At 39.2% G+C, this 25,195-nt stretch overlaps 1 protein-coding gene across 3 annotated transcripts in view; it reads left to right on the forward strand.

Moving 5' to 3' along the window:
* Positions 1-25,195, forward strand: part of adcy1b (adenylate cyclase 1b) — a 58,642-nt gene that overhangs the window by 17,901 nt on the left and 15,546 nt on the right. For all 3 annotated transcript variants that reach the window (XM_084120614.1, XM_084120612.1, XM_084120613.1), the window contains exons 5-8: positions 12,119-12,246; positions 18,942-19,100; positions 19,199-19,340; positions 20,014-20,169. In XM_084120614.1, coding sequence (XP_083976740.1) covers positions 12,119-12,246; positions 18,942-19,100; positions 19,199-19,340; positions 20,014-20,169 — 585 coding nt within the window. The remainder of the gene's footprint in view (positions 1-12,118; positions 12,247-18,941; positions 19,101-19,198; positions 19,341-20,013; positions 20,170-25,195) is intronic.

Genomic DNA, 25,195 nt, shown 5'->3' on the forward strand with positions numbered 1-25,195 from the left:
ACACACACACACACACACACACACACACACACACACCTAGAAATTCCCCCACTGATTTATATCATTCTTACTGTAAAAAGAATAATTATTCTTTTTTAAAGTAAGAAAAATCTTAATATGATATTGTTTTATTGCACTTTTGTAAATGTGGTTGAATATATTCTTTTGTATTTTGATCGTAGACATTGGTGTTGTAGTAGTGTCATGTGGCTGTTACCATGTGACTTGTATGAGTCAAGAAGACTCCCTGGTTTTGGCTGTCGATCACTGAGGAACGACACTTGCTCACTTTCAGTTCTCTTGTATGTTTCTTGACCAAGTTGTCAGGTGTGGTGTAGAGGGACGCGAGGATCCAAACACACAGAACCAAGACAGCATTGAATAGTGTGACTGTTTATTAAAATATAGTAAGGAATACTGGAATGTCAGGTATTTTCTACCTCAATGTTTTTTATTGCTATTTAGTTACATTTTAGGTGAATATTTGACACATCAGCCAGTGAATCACTGTGTGAGCATTTTCAGTTTACCCATGGAAAGGTTAAAGCAAAGTTGTTTTGAGTCTCCTGCACTCACACCCCCACCGGTTAATTCTCTCCCTGTCTGTCTCAGTTAGGGAAGGTAAAGGTGCTTTAATGTGAAGGCCATGTGTCTCTACGCAAATAAACATGTAGATGTATCTCAATGTAATCTAGGCACAATTACTTACATTCACATGTGCCTGTGAAATCCTTTAATCCAAGGATTACACCAACATGTTTTCTGTCCAGCTTAAAAAATCTTCAGCACGTCTGTGCTCGATGTTGCAGCATGATTCTCGTTCTGTGGTGTGAATTCTTTCGTTACATGGTCGGTTTGTTCGCACGTTTCATTCGATCCACTCAGGCTCCTTCTGTTGGACTGTCTGTTGGATCACACACATGCTGGTCCACACCATTGCTCTAGACTCTGTTCTTATGCTGTGTTTGAACTGTGTGATTGTATTTGTGATTATATTGTTTGGATTGCTTGTTTTGTTTATGTTGTTTAAAGAGTGTAAAAATATATATTGATTTGTCATGAAATCCTTCATCCTCACCACTGTTCTGAAAATTTGAGAGGGAAATAGCCTCACCTACTCATGAATAATGTGGAGAGGTACCCTAGACATGTACGTGTTGATAGTCAGGTCAAATATAAAACATATACATCACATCCGCGATACTGAACATCTTTCCCCTTGCAATTAATACATTGTGTGCTATCATTGTCTTCCATCTGGTGCAATACATATTTATTAACATTTTAAAATGTGTTTTAGTGTTTCATGACACTTCAGAATTAATTTTATGTAAATTGTAAAGAAATTGTGCCACTGTGCTATTTAGTCTAAATATGAAGTGTAAAACCTTTTAATGAGGAAAAATGAGCTGAGTGTATCTTAAACAGATGCTTTTATCTAAAGTGAGAAAAACACACTTACAAATGATGAAAAGCAGAAGCTGTTTATTTTTATTAAGGTGTCAAGACACTTAAAAGAACCACAATGTGTTTCCATGACGAACCAGGAGATGTTTATATGGACAATAGCAGCGGACCAAGCACTGAACCCTGAGGCACTCCAGTGTTTACCCTCATCCTCGGGACACCTTGAAGGACCTGCGCGTCCCGTGACAAGCAGCAGGATCTGAGTATTCCCTCTGTCGAAGGCAGTGGACAGGTCTAGTTTGATTATTTAGGCAATTTCAATCTCTGAATGATTTCTGAGTTTCATTTACAGACAGATCTCCTGATTCTCCACTTTTAAAGCTGAATGTTCTGTGAAAGAAGAGAGCTGATCGAACACAATTTTGACAGGAGAGGGACTGCTTCTATTACTGTAGGGTTGAGTATTGTATTTTCAAGCTGTTAGGTTAACCGAGTCTATATAGAAGTGATGGAAAAGATGCCAGTAATAACAAGAGATGTAAGAGGATTGTGGAGTGGAATGGTTTTCCTTGAGCAAAACCACATCAGGAGGTTCAGTTTGATCCAATTAAGTGTTTACGTGGTGTGACGTGCAGGCTCACTGGCTTGCCGTTACAGGAAAGTAGCTGTGACTGTAGCTGACCCGGGATCAGTTATGGTTTAATCATGATGATGATTTGGGATTATACAGTGAGGATAAATTTCATGAGACTGGTTTAGTAAGTATGCACATGGCCTGTGAGTAGACTATTTATAAAGATGTAACTGTTTTCCTGATTGGTCATGCTATGCCAGTAACTGGAGTCCAAATGGGTTTACAATACTGTAGTTTATTCACACAGGCTTTTATGACTCCTGTATGACCCATAGAGAAGACTCAATCACCTGTGAAGGCTTATACTCCTTCCCGCTGAGGTTGTTCTGCTCTGTAATACAGTTCAGTGCTGGAGTGAAGGTGCTTGAAAATGATGAAAATGATGATGATATTCATATAACAGCAGCAGTAGATTGTGGGGAGAGTAACTGGGAAGATTAGGTACAGAACAAGAATGCGTGATGCTCTTGGTCTTGTATATCAGCAGATATACAGAGATTCACCGGGGTGGGACCCTATGTTTTGGTGGGGGTATAAAAACCTCTATTATATATAAGGACATTACACTTAAATTGACAGTTTTGAAGGGAGTTCTAAGAGATCCACACACAATTTTAGGGGGAGAAAGAACTTGCTTGGACCAATATTCATTATGAATGGCGCTATACAAATTATTTTAATTATTAATCATTATTTTTAATTAGTATTGATATTTTCCAGATAATATTTTAGTACAATGACAACATAAAAATGGCAATTATTTTCATTCATGTTGTCTTCGTAAAATCACATTTAATATTTTTCGCATACTTTATAAATGGAAAGCTTTTAGGAAGCTAAAGAGGTTCATCATATGTGGGTGTCAACTAAATGCTGCTTCCTTCAGACAGACATCTCGAGGAAGAAGACCAACACAAACGCCTCAGTATTTATTTGTGCATTAATTAAATTACAAATACTTTTGTGGACTTTTGTATTGAAAGCAAAGAAACTGTATTTGTGAACTGAATGCATGTGGATTTGTTGCCTGCATTTGTGAACTGATGTGTGCATGTATGGATCTGTTGCATATATTTTTGTATTTATATTTGTGTCTCATCAACTGTAATTGCGTGCTCTCCGGCCAGACATTTACATGAAAACCTGGATCATTTCACACACATACACACAGGGTTTCCACCAGGATTTTTGCATAACCAAGAAAAAACATTGTTAAAACGTTTAAAAAAACTGGACATTTTAACGTTCTTAAAATATTAGAAATAAATGTTCAAGTTCATTTATACATTTCCAAAAATGGTCTGGTAACCTATAAATTACATTCTAATCAAAACAAGAAAATTGGACATTTTAACATTTTATGAACATTTCAAAACCCTGTTCCCACAAGGTTTATATTACCTAAATGTGTTATCTGTGAGAGGAGCTGCAATAATGTCAAATATGGGGAAAATAATGTGTTTTTTGAACATTCAAGCATGAAACCCTATTCCAGCAGAGCCCAAAACAAAATCAAGACTGTGAAAAAGGGCATAATACGTCATCTTTAATACATTTCCGCTTCAGTTGAGTGACATTGGTGTATTTTGTCATATTGCTGCTGCAGTCAAATCAGTTGTTGCATTTCGCAGTCATGTCATGCTCCTAAAACCAGCAGCTGCCAAGCAGGAAAATCATGGCGTAGTAAAACCATCAGAGACAAACGTGAAAGTAATGTTAACTGAAGAGCTTATTTTACTCATAAATAAGAAGCAGTGTGAGTGTCAACACCTGTAGGGCATTGGTGTTCTGTATATTCAGTGTATTCTGAGCGGCTCTATTCACAGCCTCACACGGCTTACTGCTTTATTTCGCTCTCATTTCTCCTCATTTAGATTTAAATTAAGAGGCTAAATTGACACAGATTTGTCCGTGTGCAATCTAATAATCTCTCTCTCCTGAAGGCTAAAGAACAGACGCTCAGTTGAAGCGCTTTGGCTCCTGAAGGGCTCTCGTCTGAATGATGCAAATGTATGCAGTGTCTGTGATGACGGTGATATACTTTAATCTTACTGTGCTTTTTATGCTCTCCTGTTTCCATGGCAGATTCACACACTCTTACGCTTGTGTTTCACCTAAACACTCTGCCTGCTCGAGCTTCAGTGTTCGACTCGCTCCACTTTCCCTTTGAGACGCATCTGAGAGAAATGAACCCTAACTGTGAAAGAGCCACACTTGAGATTTGTTTTCTTTGGCTCAGGCTGCCAGATTAGATAATCAGCCTTTATTGGTCTAAATGACTGAAGGAAATTCTCTTTTGAAGACATGATTACATGATCAGGCCATTGTGCGGAGTCATGTAGGTCAGCAGTCTGTCAGGAATACTCTGCTCAAGCCTCGTCCCTGCTATCCTTCCTGTTCAAGTATGAAAACATTATTTCTGACGGTTCTCTAAACCTTAAAAACGTCCAGCTTCTCGGTTACATGATCGTTAAGAGAACATTCCATTTCATCATTCTTCAAACATTATTGTGATGTTTTCTTTCTTTCTTTCTAACAAATCTTTCTTTCTGTCTTTTTAAATTTTCTTTCTTTCTTTCTTTCTTTCTTTCTTTCTTTCTTTCTTTCTTTCTTTCTTTCTTTCTTTCTACATTTTCTTTCTTTCTATCTATCTATCTATCTATCTGTCTATCTATCTGTCTATCTATCTGTCTATCTATCTATCGCAACCACCCAGAGTATCCTAGCATCCGCATAGCAACACTCTAGCAACCACCCAGAGTATCCTAGCAACCGCATAGCAACCCCCGAACACCATATCAACCACCTAGCTACCACACATAACACCCTAGCAACAGCATAGCAACCCTCCTGAGTACCTGAGTACCTTAGCAACCACATAGCAACACCCTAGCAACCACCCAGTGTACCCTAGCCACAGCATAGCAACCACCCAAAACACCATAGCAACCACCCTGAGTACCTTAGCAACCACATAGCAACACCCTAGCAACCACCCCAAGTTCCTTAGCAACCACCCCCGAACACCCTGGCAACCACCCAGAGTACCCTAGCAACCTCATAGCAACCACCCAGAGTACCCTAGCAACCGCATAAGAACCACCCTGAGTACCCTAGCAACCGCATAGCAACCATAATTATCTATCTATCTACTATTTCTAATCTATCTATCTATCTATCTATCTATCTACTTTAAACTTCAAACTTTAAACTTCATACTACTTTAAACTTAAAGCTTTTAAAACTTCTTCAAACTTCAAACAAAAGGCTTTCTCAAGACAACTTAAAGTTTGTCTCGACAAACTTTTTAATCTAAAAGATGTTATTATCAATGTTACTTTTGAATGTTCTTTGAATGTTCCGTCCAACTAACAATTTCAGGAAAAAAATGCTCAACGAAGGCTGTAGCAAATTTTAATGCTGAATGTTAGCTAAAGTGCGGAGAACGTTCCCTGTTAGCTGGAGACATCAAGAAATCAATCTAGTAAGCAGGTCTCATCCGTTACACCTGACACATATTGATCCGTGGCTTTGCATTTATCCGCTGTCTTACTGTACACGCGGGACGCAGAGATATTCAGTGTGTCATGCACCTCAGTGGAGGATTATCTAGATGAGAAGAGAAGAAATACATGTTGAGCGTGAGCGTGTGACAAAGTGCTGGATCATGAAGTCCTCCGGGTTCAGAGGGTGTCGTTCCCTCATGTGCTCAGGAGCAAATGTGTCTGTAAATATAATGTTTCCTGAGGTACACTTATAATGTTGACAGAATTTTTCTACAATAACAAACTGTCATCATTTAGACATATAAATGACCATTTCCTACCCTCATACTGGCCCTATGATTTAAAGCGGCGTGTCTCCTTTAAGACTTTAATGTAAACGCCCATTTATCACTTATCGCTATTCAAAAGCACATTACATTTTTTTATTTCATCATCTTATTTATAATTTTCCCACCATATTTGGTCTTGTTGAAACCCAGGGCAGGATAGTATGTTGGGAACATAACCAGGGGTTTGAAAACCACCCGTCTTGAAGGACAAATGCTTTGAAATGTTCTGTTTCTCCAGAAACAAATATGTAAATAGTCATTACAGAGGTAGTAACGTGAAAGATGAAAATTTACTTGTGTCGTTCCAAACCTGAATCCTGCCATTACTGGGATTTTCACACTGTGGGTTATTATCTTTCTAAACCCTGATTTATGAAACTCCGCTCCAGAAGAGGGACAGCGTGAGAATGTAAAAACCCATCATAAACTCAACAGTGCTCGCCTCATTAACTTGATAACACTCTTTATACAGTCACAGACACTTCAGAGTGCACAAGCTTTCAAACAAATACACAAGAGTGCAGTTTAACATGGCTCGCCCTGTCAAGTGCTGTGACAGATTGTTTAACACATTTAGACATGTTCCTGTCTCCTTTGTGCTCATGGTTTCTAAGGCTGCGTCTGAAATCACATACTCTCTTGAGTAGGCACTTAGTTTGAGAAAGTAATTGTTTCACGACCTGTAAACAAGTATGGTCTATCTATGTAGTATGAATGTAATCTGGACGTACAACATCCACCATTATGATGTGACCAGTTGCTTCACTGTCTTGCGTTGACAGTTGCAGGGCTGCCAACTTTTGAGTTTAGCTTGGAGTGAGATTTTTTTTTTTTTTGGCGGGGGGGGGGGGGGGGGGGGGGGGAGGGGAGGGGAGGGGGTGGTATGTAAAAACAAATATTGCATCACAATAAGTGTAATTGTGATTGTCAAAACATTTGGTAACTAAATAGAATTTTATGAAGTTTAGTGACAACATGTTACAATGTTTACATTGTACAATGATAGGATACAGTTTTTATTATTGCTTGACAAAAATTTCAAGATTTCAATTCCATTCTTGTGATTTGATTCCGATTTTGATTCAATATTGACTATTTTGGATACATGTTTATTTTAAATTTTATTTAAAAAAATAATCTCACCTAATGCTGTAAACATAGAGGGCCCAATCTGCTGGTATTATTAAAGGTTAAAATAATATTAAATTAAATATAATGCAGTTTTTGTTATAATAACAATTATTTAATGACATAAGTAAAAAATATAATAAATATGTAATATAGTGCACAGCAAAATCTCCTCTCTAGCTATTTTTTTCTATTTAATTAACATGCTATGGTCGTTAAATGGCTTTCCTGAGGTAAATGTAACGTTATGTGACATAATTGTTCTCCTGCTGTTATATTGACCTCTTTCCGTGGTTGAAAAACACTAATTGGTCGATATTATGTATACTTTCGGTAAGTTGTACTGCATCTTTAAATAAAAAAGTAACAGGTGATCGGTTCACGTGCACTTGAACTGAGGCGCTCAGCGATCTGTCACGTCACATTTACAAGCGCCAAACGTATTTTTGTCTGAATTTCGTAATAAAATTGACGGAATCTAAGAACTGAGAATTAGTTTAATATTAAAAGTACCTCTTTGCTCCACAATTTTTCTGTGCGTGAGAAAATGGATGTGTGGCGTGAGAGCGTGTGAAAAGTGTTAATTGCGTGAGTCTCACGCTCAATGCGTGAGAGTTGGCAGCCCTGCAGTTGCGTCGCTTCACTGTCATTCACAAATCCTCTCCCGTGGCCTCATGGGATAGTAAAGTGTCCATCAGATGCACACTTCAGAATCTCACCGGAAGAAGCAGCTCATCGGAGTACTTTTTGCTGACTCTTTTATGAGTACTGTGAATTCAGACACTTCTTTTGCCACATATTGTTTTTCGCCTACTATATAGTAGGGAAGTATGCGATTTTGGACGAAGCCTCATCATGTTCTCATTTGTTTCCTTGGTTACTGATTATGTTCCTCACCTGTGTCTCATTGAGTTGATCATTATCCCATGCATTTATACTCCTGAGTTTGATCTGTTCACTGTCGGTTATTGTCTATGTTGTGTATGTGTTTGCAGTTTCATTTCTACGGAAGCCCTGAACCGCAATCTCATTATTTTGAGATATTAAGTCGTTATTTTGACATAAATATCTCGTTATTTCGACATAATATCTCGTTATTTCGACATAATATCTCGTTATTTCGACATAAATATCTTGTTATTTCGACATAAATATCTTGCTATTTCGACATAATATCTCGTTATTTCGACATAAATATCTTATTTCAACATAATATCTCGTTATTTTGACATAAATATCTCGTTATTTCAACATAAATATCTCGTTATTTCGACATCGTTATTTTGAGATAATAAGTCGTTATTTCGACATAAATATCTCGTTATTTCGACATAAATATCTCGTTATTTTGACATTAGTTGTTTTTTCGTCAAAAATCTTGTTATTTCGACATAAATATCTCGTTATTTCGACATAAATATCTCGTTATTTTGACATAATATCTCGTTATTTTGACATAAGTCATTATTTCGACATAATATCTCGTTATTTCGACATAAATATCTCGTTATTTCGACATAATATCTCATTATATCGACATAAATATCTTATTTCGACATAATATCTTGTTATTTCGACATAATATCTCGTTATTTCGACATAATATCTCATTATTTTGACATATCTCATTATTTCGACATAATATCTCGTTATTTTGACATACGTCGTTATTTTGACATAATATCTTGTTATTTCGACATAATATCTTGCTATTTCGGCATAAATATTTCGTTATTTCGACATAAATATCTCGTTATTTCGACATAATAAGAGGACATTCTAATATGCATTCTTATAATGGTTTTCTATGGGAGGAAAATGCTAAACGTGAAATTAAACGCATTGAGTTCATAGTCTGATCTCATCTGATTTTTTGTAGTATACTTTATTATGATTTTAGTATCATAATGATTAATAAATGCACGCACAATTATCCGTGAACTTGATAAATGTTGCAGATATGTTTTAGGCTACTATCCACAAACAAATTGCTTTCAACTTATGTGTGCAAAATTCAGAAATTAACGAATGTGCAGCAAGTTGTACAAATAGAGACATTTTTTGTGAATAAAATGTTTTATTTTGTATTAGTGATCATAATTTGCGCATGCAACAAAGAAGATGTACAGGTGACGTGTGCATTTATTGACATCTTTTCTAAGTTGATCTTATTTGAGGTTATTCGGCAATGAGTTTATATTCTGGGCTCATCAGATTTTATTGTACATAGTATACTTTATTAGTATGATTTTTACTGTGTTTGGTCTGTTAATAACACTGTCTGTCTCTTTATGTTAAAGTCTCTTTATGTTTAAGATCATTTTTCTTCTCTTATTTTCTTGTTTAGCAGATAAGCCTGCTGCCTCGATCCGTTCCTCCTACAGTTATATGAGAGAAGTAACTGTAAAGAGGTTATAATGTAAGACGTCTCTTGCGTTTACACGCTGTAAAGTGACAGTAACTTGTTCCTGCAGAACATTCGACCTGAACACGCTTTCTGTTTTTTTTTAACAAAACGTTTTTTTTAACTGTTTTTCTGTCTTTAAAACTGTGGATAAGCGATGTGGATTTGAAATCTTTTTGCACAGTCACTTAGTTTATTCATCCATGCAGTGACCTTCACATTTCTGTTTGGTGTGATTTGAAATGTCTCGGTACATTGGTCTGATCTGAGGAAGATGAAAGCTAATAAAGATGTGATATTTTTCCCACTGTGTGGAGGGTGTGCAATGAAACATGTTAATCCGGCAAACTAGGGATCTAATTCCTGCTTGACAGAGTCACTATACATACGACATGTTGTGTGTTACTGATCCTTGTGTGTGTGTCTGTATTAGTTGAGTGGCAGGTGTAGGTCTGTGTCCTCAGAGACGTGTGTCAGTCATAGAAGGACACATAGCCTATACGGTTGTGTTGCTACGTGGTTTGAATCACTGTAGTTGTTAAGCTATTTCTAGGTGTTTTCCTCCATTTGATTTATATTTTAGAGGTTGTGATTGTTGAAACTAGCACTGATTTTACATTTGCTGCATCCCAATTCGCCTACTTATACTACGCCCTAAAAGTATGTACAGCTTTTGTGAAGAAAAGTACATACTTTTGAGTGTGAAGCGGAAGAGTAGGCAAGCTTTGGGACAAATAACGGACAGCTATTTTACATATTTTAGTTACGTGCATCCTGTCACTGTTTAAACTGACCTGTCAATCATCGTCACTGTTAAAGTCATCCACGTTAATTTCCGTTTCGGAGAGAAATGTTGCACACGTTGATCTGCAGTCGCGGGTCTTTCATGCGGAGACTCTCCTCATGTGTTTGCAATTTGCATAATGATGCATTTAAAAGTTAATGACCACACGTATCATTACAAAAGTTCATAATGATGCTGCAGATGAAATATGGATAACACTGAATCAATATATTTTCATCAGGTTAGATACTGATTATTAATCACTCAAACCCCTTTGTCTAAATCTCTCTACTTAACCATTGGTCTCACACATCTGCCATGTTGGTAGTCAAAAAAAAAAGCTGTATTCGTGTTTGTAGTTCTAATCGAATCCTCGTCCACAATGGGTCGTGGCTAATATTAGCCGTTAGCGTGTTCAGGGATCTGCACTTCAGATTCTAATCGGAAAAATAGACCATCCGGGTATCTTTGGGATTCTCATTTCAACACACTACGATTTGGGACGCTCTTATTCTAATTATGAATACTATTGGACGGATAGTTTTGTTTGTTTGTTTGACTTTATTTGTCTGTTCAGATTTACTGGACAGAAATTCATCTTTAACACTGGCATAAAAAACAGAGACATCGGACAACACTGTACAACCACATTGTATACCACAGAATACAACACATGGGGCAGACATGATTAAATACAAATGAATACAATATGTACACACACGTTCATACACCTATATTAACTACCTCAATTGAGAATTTGATTTAAAACAGTCACTGCCAATGGAACAAAAGATCTTTTATAAATGTTCTTTTTAGCAGACGGTGTCCGCAGGAGCGGAGCGGAGGAGTCTGGGCTGAATACACTACTAACGCCTTTTTCTCCATAAAATGTGAAAACAGCTCCTTCAATGTACTCTGTTTTTGGCCGGTAATCTTATTAGCTTTGTTAATTACTCGTATTAATTTATTCTTCTGTCTCATTGTTAAATTTCCATTCCGCATGTGAGTTGGTGAGTTGGGACACAGCAATTTTACTTATATTTAAAAATACCTTCATGTAATTACAGCTGTGATTAATTTCTGTAATTCCATTACTCTGGAGCTCACCCTTAAACTACCCATCCCAGCAAACTAATAACCATAACCATGTCCTGAACTCGCCCGTATCCACCTCAGTAGCAGCAAAAGTGTTTTACATTACAACACAATAACTACATCCTACCTAAATGTTTTTATGTAACTATAAAGATGCCTAATATATAATGCAAGTCTGAAAATGGGAACACATAGTGCTGTAGAATCAAAGTGAAAAACACTTATTTTGGACTTGATTTTAATGTGTAACACCTAATAAACACAATTAGAGTTAGAAACAATTAGAAACAACAGAGCTAGAACACTTCCGTTATAATCAACAAGCTCCAGACATGGTGTGAATGAGAGAAACAGCTTCACTGATTCACAGTCACCTGGAACTGGGTCAAACTGTGACAAGAAACCCTGATCACTCGATGATCGTTAAGGGAACCTTCATCATTCTTCAAACATTATTGGAACGTTACTTTGGATGTTCTCTGAACGTTCGGAAACAAGTAGATACATTTAAAAAACGTTAGATGAACATCCAACTGAAACATTTCAGAAAAACAATGCTCAATGAATGATGTTTATGTGCTGATATTTTGAGAACATTATTAAAGACCAGATAACTTTGAATGAACGTTTTATTAATGTTACTTTGAGAGAACCTTGCCAGAACGTTAGCTAAAGCTCTGAGAACGTTCCCTGTCAGAGTGAATATACATTTATCCTGAAATCAGTCGCAGTAAAATCATCCGTTTGTCATGTTGTCTGAGGCGTGTGCTGTGAAACGGGTCCATGTTGAGTTCCAGCCTCACGGTTCTGCTTCCCTGTGTTGATCTGCAGGAGAACCACTGCCGGCGCATCAAGATTCTGGGCGACTGCTACTACTGCGTGTCTGGACTGACTCAGCCCAAAACTGACCACGCTCACTGCTGCGTGGAGATGGGCCTGGACATGATCGACACCATCACGTGAGTGTGTGTGAGTGTGTGTGTGTGTGCTGAAGCCTCCTGTTCAAGGGCAGCAGGGCCATAAATCAAACACCCGGCGCTCAGAACACACTGTGCTCCTGCTCGCACAGTCAGTCTCCAGAGGATTGTTTAGAGTTACTCATATCTTACTGGTACAGTTTCAATTATGATTATGAATTTTCTGCTACGTAGTTATGATGATTGAATCTTCAAATTTGGCTCATATCATCATCATTATCATCATCAGATCATGCAGGGTAGACAAAGAGCTTTTTGATGCATCAAACTGTCCTTGTGTATTTTGACGAGCACATCAGATGCGACGTGAGGCTGATCTTTGAAACCCTCTGAGCTTTTGAAATAAAGCTTCAGCAACATAACATGAGCATCATGGGAACACTGGCACCTGCTTGGATTTGAGTTTTTTTGCCGCATAACTCAAAAATGGTCATCAATTACCAGCTGACAGGGAACGTTCTGGAAAGGTTCTCTCAAAGTTATGAACAAATGTTCTTCCAGTAACAGTAATAGAAAGTTAACTGGTCTTTAATAACGTTCTCAAAACATTAGCAAATGTATACATTGAAAACAAAAAACGTATACATTGTTCATAAAAAAAAAAAAAAAAAACTGAAACATTTTAGTATTTAAATGTTACTACTTTCAGAATGTTCAGAGAACATTCAAAAGTAATGTTCCCTTAATGTTTGAAGAATGATAAATGGAAAGTTCCATTAACGTTCATTTAACCAGTTTTAAAAAAAACTGGACATTTTGAACATTCAGAGAACATTCAAAAATAACGTTTTCATAAATTAATATGAACATCAGCTGGAAACTTAAGCATGTCATTTCAAACCTGTATGATTTACTGAAACACAGAAAAAAAGCTTATCTGAAGAATCTGGTTTAATAAAGGCCTTGTATTAAAGGCAGGGTAGGTAGGACTATATAAAAATAAAAGATCCACATTTGTTAAAACTTTCTATATATATCAATACATAATTAAAATGTAAGTACTCTGAAAAAAAGAGTATAAAAATCAAGTGACTCTAGACCGTTTAATCTGTATTAAACACAGCTCATTATTTCGATTCGGGACGAATCAAAGGATTGGCTTAGGCGACTGTCACTCTCTCTCGCAACCATGGCAACCACCCTTTTGCCACGGGATCTGCCCACTTGCGCGCGCACGTTTGATTTGAGGAATTCGAGAGGCACGGAACCTAGGAATAGCAAAACAATGGCAGAGAAAGAGCAATCAAAATTCACATTACCGGCATGCAGTTAGTGAAGGCAAACAAGGCAAAAAAAGAAGACAGTACAAGAAAAGGTAATGAACAAAAAGTCTTTGGATAAACAAAGAAATAAAACGCGTGTCAATATCGGCGTAGCTTTCCAGCGACCACCCCGTCCTCAGCCTCTACTTCCTCGGACCCTAGTTGCACGCCACGGCCTCTTGCACGACCTCCTCTGCTTCGCCCTAAAATTATTTTTATTTTACAAAAGGACATTTTACAAACCTACATTTTGCGCATGTGCTCCTGCACGCACTTTTCCAGTCACAACACATCAATCAAAGGAGGACGCGCTGAAAACTGTAATGCTGTTCTCTTCCTTCATAACTCGTACTGAGAATGTTTGCGTTGCAGAGGAATTTGTGACTGTTTCAGCTGTTCAACCACATCAAAGTTTCGTAATTAGTAAGTCCGTGCTTTTTCTCTTTTTGTTCTTATGTGCTGAAGGGCTGCTGTGCCTTGGTGAAACGGTGTTTGTACGTGAAGAGCTCTTTTCCAAAACGCCATAAACCTAAAAAGTTGCCTCAAAGAACCAGCAAAAGTAATGATTATGAATGTGTAAAATATTGCAATAAGACATTTTAATTGTTTATTAATTTCTGTGTCGGCTGCAAAGATGAAGTTGACGATATTTGACTCGCGATCTTCGCAGTAGGCTAGTGAACGCATGCACCGGAGAAATGCACATTTAGGCTACATAGTTTTATTTTGTTTTGGATGGTTTTGTTTAGAACCAGATTTCTGTAAATATATTTCACATTTTTTAGGCCTGTGAGGCGAGGCTACGGTTCGGTTCACGATGATATAATCTCCAGTTCAAGCACCTTATGTTGTGATTGATAGCCTATATTTACTTTATGTATTTAATCCAGGAATGAAAATATTAATGAATTAATGAAAAAAAAATATATTAAAATTAAGATACAATTAATACAAAACGAAATTCGTTTTAAAGAAAGGCTTTGTGCTTTCTGTTTTGAGGTCTCTGTTAAAGTTTGAAAGTCTTAGTGCAGCTTTCAGAGCGCTCGCGTCCATAATGGAGAAATGTCAAGTAATATTGTTTTTTCCTCATAAATGCAAACACGAAAAATAAAAGACAAAAACTTTTTTAAAAAGACAAACCATAAATTTAGAAAAAAAAAAAGAAAAAAAAAAGGATTTATAGCGTTTTGGGGGAAAAATGAATGGATTTATACCGTTTTGAAAATGTTGATTGATCATCAACAATATTGTTGTTTGATTTAATAATCACTGTTGCAAGAAGTGCCTAGTTAAGTTTTTTTTTTTTTTTTTTTTTTGTAAGTGGAAAAAGTAGGGGCTGCCACAGATTCTGTTTAGTTAGCTCCTTTATTGTTTTTTTCTATAGCCTAGAATAATACAGGTCAAATGCAGCAAGTCAAAAGACCAACTGGACCTTCTTTGCCAGTTTGCTCACATTTCTTTGAAGGATGGCAAAAATATCGCCTGAATATCGATATCTAGATATTGGAAAAAAATGTCGAGATATTCATTTTTGTCAATATCTCCCACCCCTACATGCAGAACACCATATATGTTATGAATCTTACACGAAATTCATCTTCATCACAATATAACTGATGGTAATGTAAAAAAGTGTATCAATGCAACCTGTTTTTAGCTTATATAACTAGCTCGTTAGCGAATCAAAAAATATATATTTTAAATTTACCAATATCAATATGCTAGCTTGATAGTGAGTACTAAAATACATCTTATTTGTTTATTTTCATAAGCAATTAGCGTTAGATTTTTTTATTACATGTGATTCTGACATGATGTCACTACATGCACTGTGCTCCTTCCTCTCTGCTTGTCTCAGGTAAATAATGCGTCTTCAGCTCAGCGGTTGGAGTCGCGCGTTCATGTGTTTTGGGGGCGTGGCTTTGGAAGGAGCCCAGAAGGGAGGGGGTGGAGTGAATGGAAATAATGAACTGTCTTTAAAACAGTCCTGAGAGGTCTACAGACACTCGATTTTTATACTTTCTTTTTCAGAGTACTTACATTTTAATTATGTATTGATATGTACATAAAGTTTAAACAAATTTGAAAAAGAAGTTTTTTAGACCATTCCTACCTACCCTGCCTTTAAATTAAACATCCCTTGGCCGAAGTAGGTGTTACTTTATCCTCCAGCTTTGCTCTTTGCATGCCTTATTCAGAACTGTTCTGATATACTGAACTATTCTCATCTAACCCACAACTAATGTGATGGCAAGGCGCCAAAAATGATCTGATCTGAATTTCTGCAACTTCACACAAGCCTTTATAAGTGTCTGCTGTCAGCACCATCAGTTTGATGACAGCACCACCTGCTGGTCAACAGTTAGACACACACACACACACATTCACACACACACACACACACACACACACACACACACACACACACACACACACACACACTACAATATATATAAAGAGTTTCTTCTGCTCACAAAGGCTGCAATAATTGGATCAAAAATGGAATAACATAGTTTTTGAAAGCCAAGAATCCTGAGAATCAGTTTGTTAATAAATCATAACTGCTGCAAATAGATCCTGCACTGTCTCATCTCTGCCTACTGTGACGTTAATATCCAAAAAAAACATAATAGGGGCTCTTTAAGATTTATTTTTTACATAGAAAACAAGTTATTTTAAATTGTAATAAAATTTCACATTATTACTGTTTTCACGTAGACAGGGTAAACCCAGCCCGATCTGATCTCGCCCTGCAGCTCAGGCTGGAAACCTGTACATTCTTCTATCCTGCTTCCCTTACAAACCTGCGGGGATCAATCACTAACTGGCTTATCCACCTGGTGCGCTATTGGCAGGTTTAATCTAATCCAATTCATTTTAACCTCTCAACGATGCTCAATGGCTTCTTTAGTTTATAATAATAATAATAATAATAATAAATTTTATTTCTAAAGCACTTTTCATAAAAGAATCTCAAAGTGCTACAGAGACCGTATTAAACTAATTCAAATCAAAAACAAGATAAAATAACTAGTGCTAAAATATATAGGAAACTACTAAAATATAGCAGGGCAAAATTAGTAAAGCCTAAGGACAGCTTAAAAAAACGCCTGCCTGAACAAGAAAGTTTTAAGCTCTTTTTTAAAAGAGTCCACAGACTGGGGTTCTCGCAGATGTTCAGGGAGGGAGTTCCAGATGCGAGGGGCAGCAGTGCAAAAGGCTCGGTCTCCCATGGTGCGAAGTTTTGAGCGTGGCTGATGGAGGCGGTTTGTGCTTTGAGACCGGAGGTTACGGGTGGAAGAGTGAGGGGTAAGGAGATCTTTGAGGTATTGTGGGGCGTTGTTATAGATGCAGAGGTGGGTGATGAGGGCAATCTTGTATTGAATTCTTGAGGTTATGGGGAGCCAGTGAAGATTCTGAAGAATGGGGGTGATGTGTTCATATTTGCGGGTTTTCATAAGAGTTCGGGCAGCACAGTTCTGAATGAATTGAAGTTTCTGAAGATGTTTATTTGGTATACCGATAAGCAGGCTGTTACAGTAATCCAGCCTGGATGAAATTAAGGCGTGGACCAGTTTTTCTGCGTCAGAAAAAGTGAGGAAGGGGCGGAGTTTAGAAATGTTTTTGATATGAAAAAAGCAGGTTTTGTAAAGATGGTTGATATGATTTGTAAAGGTCAGTTGTGGGTCCAGCTTAACACCGAGGTTGGTAACAGTAGTTGACAGAGGGATGTCTTGGCCAGAGAAAGAGATAGTGGTTATGGGTGATGACTGGACCTGATGAGGGGTGCCGATTTGGATGGCTTCAGTTTTTGAGCTGTTCAACTGGAGAAAATTATGACTCATCCATGCCCTAACCTCCTCCAGGCAGTTAGAGAGGGCTAGAGATGATGGTGAAGAGGAAGCAGAAGCTGTTGAGGGAGCAGATAATGCTGGAAGGACCGGGGTGGAGCATAGGTTTGAGTCGGTTCGCAGGTATAACTGAGTGTCATCAGCATAGCAGTGAAAGGAGATGCCATGACGGCTGATGACACGACCCAGTGGCAACATATATAAAATGAAGAGCAGGGGCCCTAGGATAGATCCTTGGGGGACACCACAAGTGACAGGAGCTGTACGGGACCAAGCAGATCCCAGGTTGACGTACTCTGTCCTGTCAGCGAGATATGAGGTGAACCAGTCCAGTGTGGAGTGACAGAGTCCAATGTCGGTATGAAGACGGCTTAGGAGGATATGGTGGTCGATGGTATCAAAGGCCGCTGAAAGGTCAAGGAGAATAAGCAGAGAGGGTGATCCAGAATCTGCAGAAATTAGAAGGTTGTTAGTTACCCTCAACAACGCTGTCTCTGAACTATGGGCGGTACGAAAACCAGATTGGAATGTTTCAAACAGTGAATGACGTTGTAGATGTTCTTGTAACTGTGCAGCAACAGCTTTTTCAAGCACCTTGGACAGAAACGGAAGATGTGAAATGGGTCGATAGTTAGAGAGGCATTCTGGGTTGAGGTTGGGTTTCTTCAGAAGAGGTTTGATTATGGCAGTTTTAAGTGGGGGTGGGACATAACCAGAGTTTAATGAATGGTTTATTATTTGTGTGATGAGAGGACTAATGGCCGTCATGTTTGATTTGATGAGCGCAGTAGGGATGGGGTCCAGGGGAGAGGTGGAAGGCTTCATCTTTTTGATGAGACCCTCAACTTCGGTCTGTGTGACTCTAGTGAAAATACTGAAAAGAGAGGGTTGAGGGCCGGCAGATGGCACTGATGGAGCTAGGGAGCCAGAAAGCTGAGACCGAATGGAGTTGATCTTGTCTTTGAAAAATTCAAGAAACCTATTGCAGAGTTCTACTGTGGTTTAGCAAACAAATCACTCGAGTGGGTGTAAGTACCACTCACTTTCATGTTTCAGAAATCACTCGATGCCATTCCTGCTTCTGCAAACCGCTGATCAATGCTCCAAACCAACACGTTTGTTGACACGTTTCCTGCCTGGAGTTTTCGCTGCAAAGTACGTCACCCGGATCGTTGGTCTGATTGGTTGAAGGACTATCCAATTGCGTACAGAGTCATTTGAACTATGCCTGTTGATCCCACCTCTTGTGCAGTAGAAAATACAGAGCAGATCCCCAGACTAATGTTCAGTCTTAAAAGATTGAGCTTGGTCTGGTGATAGCCAGACTAGTTTTCACTGTATTTTTGATCGATTTAACCCAGCCTTGGTGAGAATAAGAGACAACTTTCAAAAAACATATAAAATCTTAATTTATTTTGACTGGTAGTATAAATAGTTTTAGTAATGGCAGATTAAAGCACATTTCATTTGAATCATGGTTTTAACTTTGTGCTCTTCAACCAGTGATTATAGATGACGGCTAGATGAAAGCTCAGAGTCATTGAGACTGTGATTGTGCCGACAGGTCGGTGGCTGAGGCCACGGAGGTGGATCTGAACATGCGTGTGGGTCTGCACACGGGACGCGTGCTCTGTGGCGTGCTGGGCCTCAGGAAGTGGCAGTACGACGTGTGGTCCAATGACGTGACGCTGGCCAACATGATGGAGGCTGGCGGACTGCCGGGGTGAGCATCTCAACCAGCTCCCATCTCCCAGAGTCAGGCCTGATGTGTTGCTTTGGATAGTTTTAGGACTGTTGTCCTCTCATGTGATTGGTTCGCAGGAAGGTGCACATCACACGCGCTACACTGGAGTGTCTGAATGGAGATTATGAGGTGGAGCCGGGGAACGGCCGCGATAGACACGAGTTCCTGCTCAAACACGACATCGAGACCTTCTTCATAGTGCCATCTCACCGCAGAAAGGTGTGTGTGCTTATTCATACTATAGAATATGATCTCAATCCTCAACAAACAACGATCAGTGTCCTGCTTTTCTATTGCCTTTTTGCCCGTCACATATTTTAATAATCTTCATAAATTAGGTATCATTCGAAAGCTGAAACACTAAAAATTCATCATGTGAAACCCGTTTTAAAAATTGGGAATTGTGTTACCATGGAAACGGTACTTAAAAACCTTTTGGCAGGCTCCTCCCCCTAGTAGGCGGAGTCATGTTTCATATTTCACAAAATATCCCAAATTTTTCTTTTTCTAATTTCTAGTCTTTCAAAACATATTATTAGAAATGTCTGAGACTCAGTGTACCATATTTGGCCACTGTTTTGTGATATTATGGTGACATTATGTGTAAAATGTATATTTATGATGAAAAAAAAATTGGAAACAAACAACTTAGCTAAACGTAAGGCCTTGGTTTTATAGCAATTTTAGTTTTAAAAAACTATTACTTCTCTAACTTTTTTACACTTTTTATACTTTTTACACCAGGCGTAGCATTACATTTAGCTCACGTTTCATATGGACGGTCCCTGAGGCTTATATCTGTTGATTTTCATATCACATGTATTAACATTTTCATATTCAGTCTGAATATGGGATGGGATCTACTCACTACTATTTGTGTGTGTTTTTTCAGATTTTTCCTGGTCTGATCCTATCAGACATCAAACCTGCCAAAAAGATGAAGTTCAAGACCGTGTGTTACTTACTAGTGCAGCTCATGCACTGCCGCAAGATGTTCAAGGCTGAGATTCCCTTCTCCAACGTCATGAACTGTGAGGACGGGGACAAGGTATGTCTGTTTAAAGGAGGACACACTGGTCTTTGTGTGTGATGAATATAAAATTAATGTATTTTCTTCCCAAGACAAACAGTGTCTGATGGTAATGATGTAAAGCAGCTGGTGTGTGTTGTCTTGATCTGGACATTACACAGCTGTTCAGATCATCCCAACTGCTGTCAGTCTCCAGCTATGTTCACACTTTCAGTCCAAATCCCATTTGTTCATACATTTGTAATATGATCTAAATTATTGACTGTCCACGCTGTGTATCACAACTGTTCTGATCTGATTTGTGTGTCCTGTGGCACATGATAATGACATTGCGTTGGTATGCCTATACCAAAAACAACACCAGCACGTGTAGACCAGGCTGACTAGCTGAATATTTTATTTCACTCGACCTTTTCACTCGCAACAACATAACTGGACCCATTTTATAGTGTGAAGTGTCTTTAAAGGGATAGTTCAACTAAAAATTTAAATTCTGTCATCATTTACTCACCCTCAAGTTGTTCCAACCCTTTATGAATTTCTTTCTCCTGCTGAAAGAGAAGATATTTTGAAGAACACGGGTAACCAAACAGACTCAGGGCCCCATTGACTTCCATAGAATGAAAAAAAAAAAAAAATACTAGGGAAGTCAATGGGTCCCATCAACTGTTTGGTTACTGACATTCTTCATAATATCTTCTTTTGTGTTCAGTAGCAGAAATAAATTCTTAAAGGTTTGGAACAAATTGAGGGTGAGTAAAGGATGACAGAATTTTCATTTTATAGTTGAACTATCCCTTAACTACTATATACAAACATTTGAATGAATCATTTGATAAAATGCACTTATATTGTACATGCATGCTTTACATTGTACTTATATTTAAAAATACTTGCAAATAATTACAGCTGTAATTAATTTCTTTAATTGCATCTATAATTACACTATTGTTCTCTTAAGCCTTGTCCACACTAATACGTTTGAAAACGCATCTTTTTCTCTCCGTTTTGGCCTTCCATCCATACTGAGACGGCGTTTTTATTTTTGAAAACGCTCTCCAAAATGGATAAATTTGAAAACGGCGTTTTCGCGTTGTATTGTGGACTGTCAAAATGGAGGTATTTGAAAATGATGATGCATGTTTAATCATGTGACGCATAGTGTACCAATAGATATTCATGTTTATACCGGTATTGTGTCTGTTATGTGCTATTCACTTTTACACAGTTGCTAAAATATGTTACTTTTGTGAGGGTTTATGCATGCGCAGTAAGGTGAATTTAGCATTTTCCGACGTTTCAGTGTGGATGAGAAACTTTTGGAAAACACTATTGTGGACGGAGAGCGTTTTTTAAACGAAATCGCTGTATTCAAATGTATCCGGATTAATGTAGATGTAGCCTTAATCCACCCTTAAACCTACCCATACCACCAAACCTCTTAACCTTACTCGTATCCCACCTTAATAGCAGCACAAGTGTTTTCAATGCAACATCAACAAAATAAGTTCATAAGTTCAAAACAATTAGTAGTTAAAGACACCTATTATAAAGTGGGACTTCGCTTTTGAAGTGGAACGTCGACACAGTGTCTGGAGTTGTCGTTGTGGGGAACGCCCTCAGAGTGCCAGGTGTCTGAACACGTGTACCAAACATGCCAATCTATTGGCTGACGCCAGTCTATGACATCATGAGTGGATCTAAGAGTTAACAGTGTCTTCCTCCATGTAGGTGCTTCTTTACACCAGCTCTGTGTTATCTGTCTCAACCTGGAGCATACATGTTCAGCTCCAGAGAGAGCTGGATGTGCCCACTGTGACAAGTTTATGTTAAGGAAGCTCTGATCGCGTTTGTCTCTCTTTTCGAGGGGGGAGGGACAATATTTGGCCTGTGCCTCATGGGTTTGCTAAGGCAGCGCGGCGGCTACAGTCATGGGGGTTTGTAATTTGAGCTGGCTGAGGAATTCAGGGAAGTAGTAAATATTTAAATATCTCCTCAGGCGAGTTCAAGCGATCTACTTGATTTTGAAGCGCACTTGCAGTTTGCAGAAAGCAAACTGGATGTGATTAGAGAACCACGTGACGATGTTTCGACTGAGTCTGGTTCACCCACCAGCCCTGCAAATGGGGAACTATTGAATAGAATGGTCCACACCACTCACAGGTTATGTCTGCCCTGGTCACGTGAGAAACAAAAAGTTGTTTGTGGTCATTTGGACAAGTGCTTCCTAGTGGGCCATGAATGTCCTTCCCCCATGAGCCTAACATTTCTTCCAGACCTTCATTGTGAGGTAGAGAAGTCTTGGAAGAAACCATACTCGGTTCATGTCTTTCCTTTCCAGCATTTGAGCTATGGGGCGAGCACGATATATGAAGATGCCTCCTATGAAGGAACCACTAGTGGTTTATCTTTCACAGGGTGAGGCGTCTTCACTTAAGGCTCCGGCCTTGCCTTCAAAGCTGTGCCAAACCATCTCGCAGCTTGTGGAGAAGGCGTATGTGGCAGTGGGCCAGGCCGGTGGTGCTCTGTACATCATGGCGTTGTTGCAGGCATACCAGGCTGACCTGCTCACGGACTTGAATCAGGGACATAGGTTGTCTCCTGAGGCGGTGGCCGAACTGCGCTGGACCATGGAACTGACACTCAAAGCCACCAAACAGACAGCCACGGCCATTACCCGTTCTGTGGCGGCCTTGGTGGTTACAGAGAGGTACCTCTGGTTAAACCTCTTGGGGATTAAGGAGAAAGATAAAACAATTCTCCTGGACATCTAAAATCTCACATTTGGGTCTTTTGGTCAAGTGTTTCAAGGAGGCGAGGCCGAGATCTGCCGCCTTTAGGTGATTTATCCCACATAAAGCTGAGTCCAGACCCTCTGCCTCCTCTAAGCCTTCTGGCCCATCTCCGGGAGATTCCTGGAGACAGGAACAGAAGGTTAGCATGGCTGCTCATATCCCCTCACCTCCAAGGAGCAGGGGGCAAAAGCGTTGCGCTGCGCTGCTAAGAAGGAGGCAGAACCTCATGGAAGTGATTACTAAAAGGCGCTCTGAAAGCTCATTATTCATTCTTCCACCCTCCCCTCACCCACGACTTCTCCGAGGAGGATTTTTTTGGGGGTGTGTGAGGTCCTGTGAACATTGAAACCTGGCTCTGTCATGGACTTATTATAACGTGCATGTTGCTAAAATTGGTCGATAGACAGTCCTAGGAGTTAGAGTTATTGAAGGTAACTGGCTAATGTGTTGATTCACTGTCGAAGTGAACTAATGTGATCTCACATTAATTCAGCGTCCTTCAATCGGCTACTGGCTCAACCTGGCAATTGGTCACGGTATATCCCTATGACCCTCACTTTCTAATTGGGTGATTACTGCTTCTGGAAGCAATTTAATTCCTTGCCAGTATGTGTATCACCTGTCGCTATTTTTAAGATTGAGTAGTGAAGCTGAGGTATTGTTGCATCAACCCTATCAGCTACTGATATAGGTTGATGTAAACTACCAGTTCACAAACTGATGACTGATCATGTTCTATGTTCAGTCTCATTTGTTCTTGATTATAACATGGATTACAGTGATGTTAGTGACAGTGACATAATACTCCTGTCACCAAGGCCAGCTGTCATGCTCAGTCCTCTGAAACATTTCTTGAGTTGAGTACATATGTTATTAGGAAGCTCCCCTCTTTTTCGCAATAGTGGCTAATGCACTAAATGGGACAAGTGCTCCTGCAGTCTAGGGTCGAATCAGGGTGAACAGGTTTGGAGTTATTATTATTCTCCACCTTGGTTTGCTCTCTTCATGACATTAGTTGGGTTAAATCCCCTTAGCGAGGATGCAGGGGTGTTCCCCTCAGGTTTTTTGAGTCTGGGTGATAGAGTTTTAGGCATACTTTCTAGGTAGTGTAAGTTGCTCTCCCCTAATTGTCTGTGTTCTTTAAGTAGGGCATGGCTCCCCTGCAGTCTCCTTGGAGTATATAGCCCAGGTAGTTAGAATAATTAGTAACTCTCATGTTCCACCTTCCCTAAGTTGAAGTAGGGATTGGCTCCCCCTTGGCTGAGCGGCATTATAAGAGTTAAAAACTATTACTATGGGTAGAAAGCATCTTAAAGACATGCTCCCTGTCTTTCCTTTAGGGTGGAGCAGAGTAGACGAAATTGTAATTAATCTGAATCCGTCTGCTCCTCCCCAACTATGGTTGGGTCCTAAATCAGGACTTTATGCTCCCCTATAGCGGGTATTGCTCATAACTCTGGTCGACCTATACTTAGGGGACCTGGCAAGTTAGGACGGTCGGACTATTGCCTCCCGGCTTGTTATAACAGCACTGGCTCAATTAGTGCTTGCAGGTCTCTGAGCAGGTCCCAGAGATGAAATGGATAGGGTTGAGATCTCTCCCCTATGGATTTAGGTTAGATAAGTAGAGCTTTAGCTCCCCTGCAGTTTACTTAGGCATTGAGTTGAAGTGGTAATAGCCCTTCCGCTATGCGCCTTGTGTATTTTCATCTCCTTTTTTGATGAAGCGAGAGCCTTTTCACCTCCTGAGAAGTAGTGGTGAATCAAAGGTTGTAGTTGAGTACTCCTTTTGGAAAAGCTACTCCCTGAGGGCTTTGTCAATATACTGACAATAGCTAGCGTCAGAAACTTGCTCTTGTGGCCTTTAGGTTTTTACCTGCCCTGCGAGGGAGGGTGGAAGGTTATAAGGCCGGGACTTCCCCTGCAATAGAGCATTGAAGCTGAAATTTCTCTTGCTATTAGAGAAATTAAGGCTTAGGGAGTGGCTCCACTAAGAAGTGTGTGGCTCGCAATTTTGTGCCTGTGGGTTGACGCGCCTTGAATCTGATTGACCTGTAGAATCAGGTTATTTTATTGCTACTATGGTTTACAAACTCAGCATAGTAAGGCAGGCACCTCCTCAGCATGGTGGATTGTGTATTTGTTACCCGTAGCGTGTCGAAGTTCCACTTCAAAAGGGAACGTCTCAGGTTACGACTATAACCCTGGTTCCCAGAGAAAAGGAACGAGATGCTGCATATCGTTGCTAT

This window comes from Abramis brama (genome assembly GCF_963993115.1).
Source record: "Abramis brama genome assembly, chromosome: 7".
Classification (NCBI taxonomy): Eukaryota; Metazoa; Chordata; class Actinopteri; order Cypriniformes; family Leuciscidae; genus Abramis; species Abramis brama.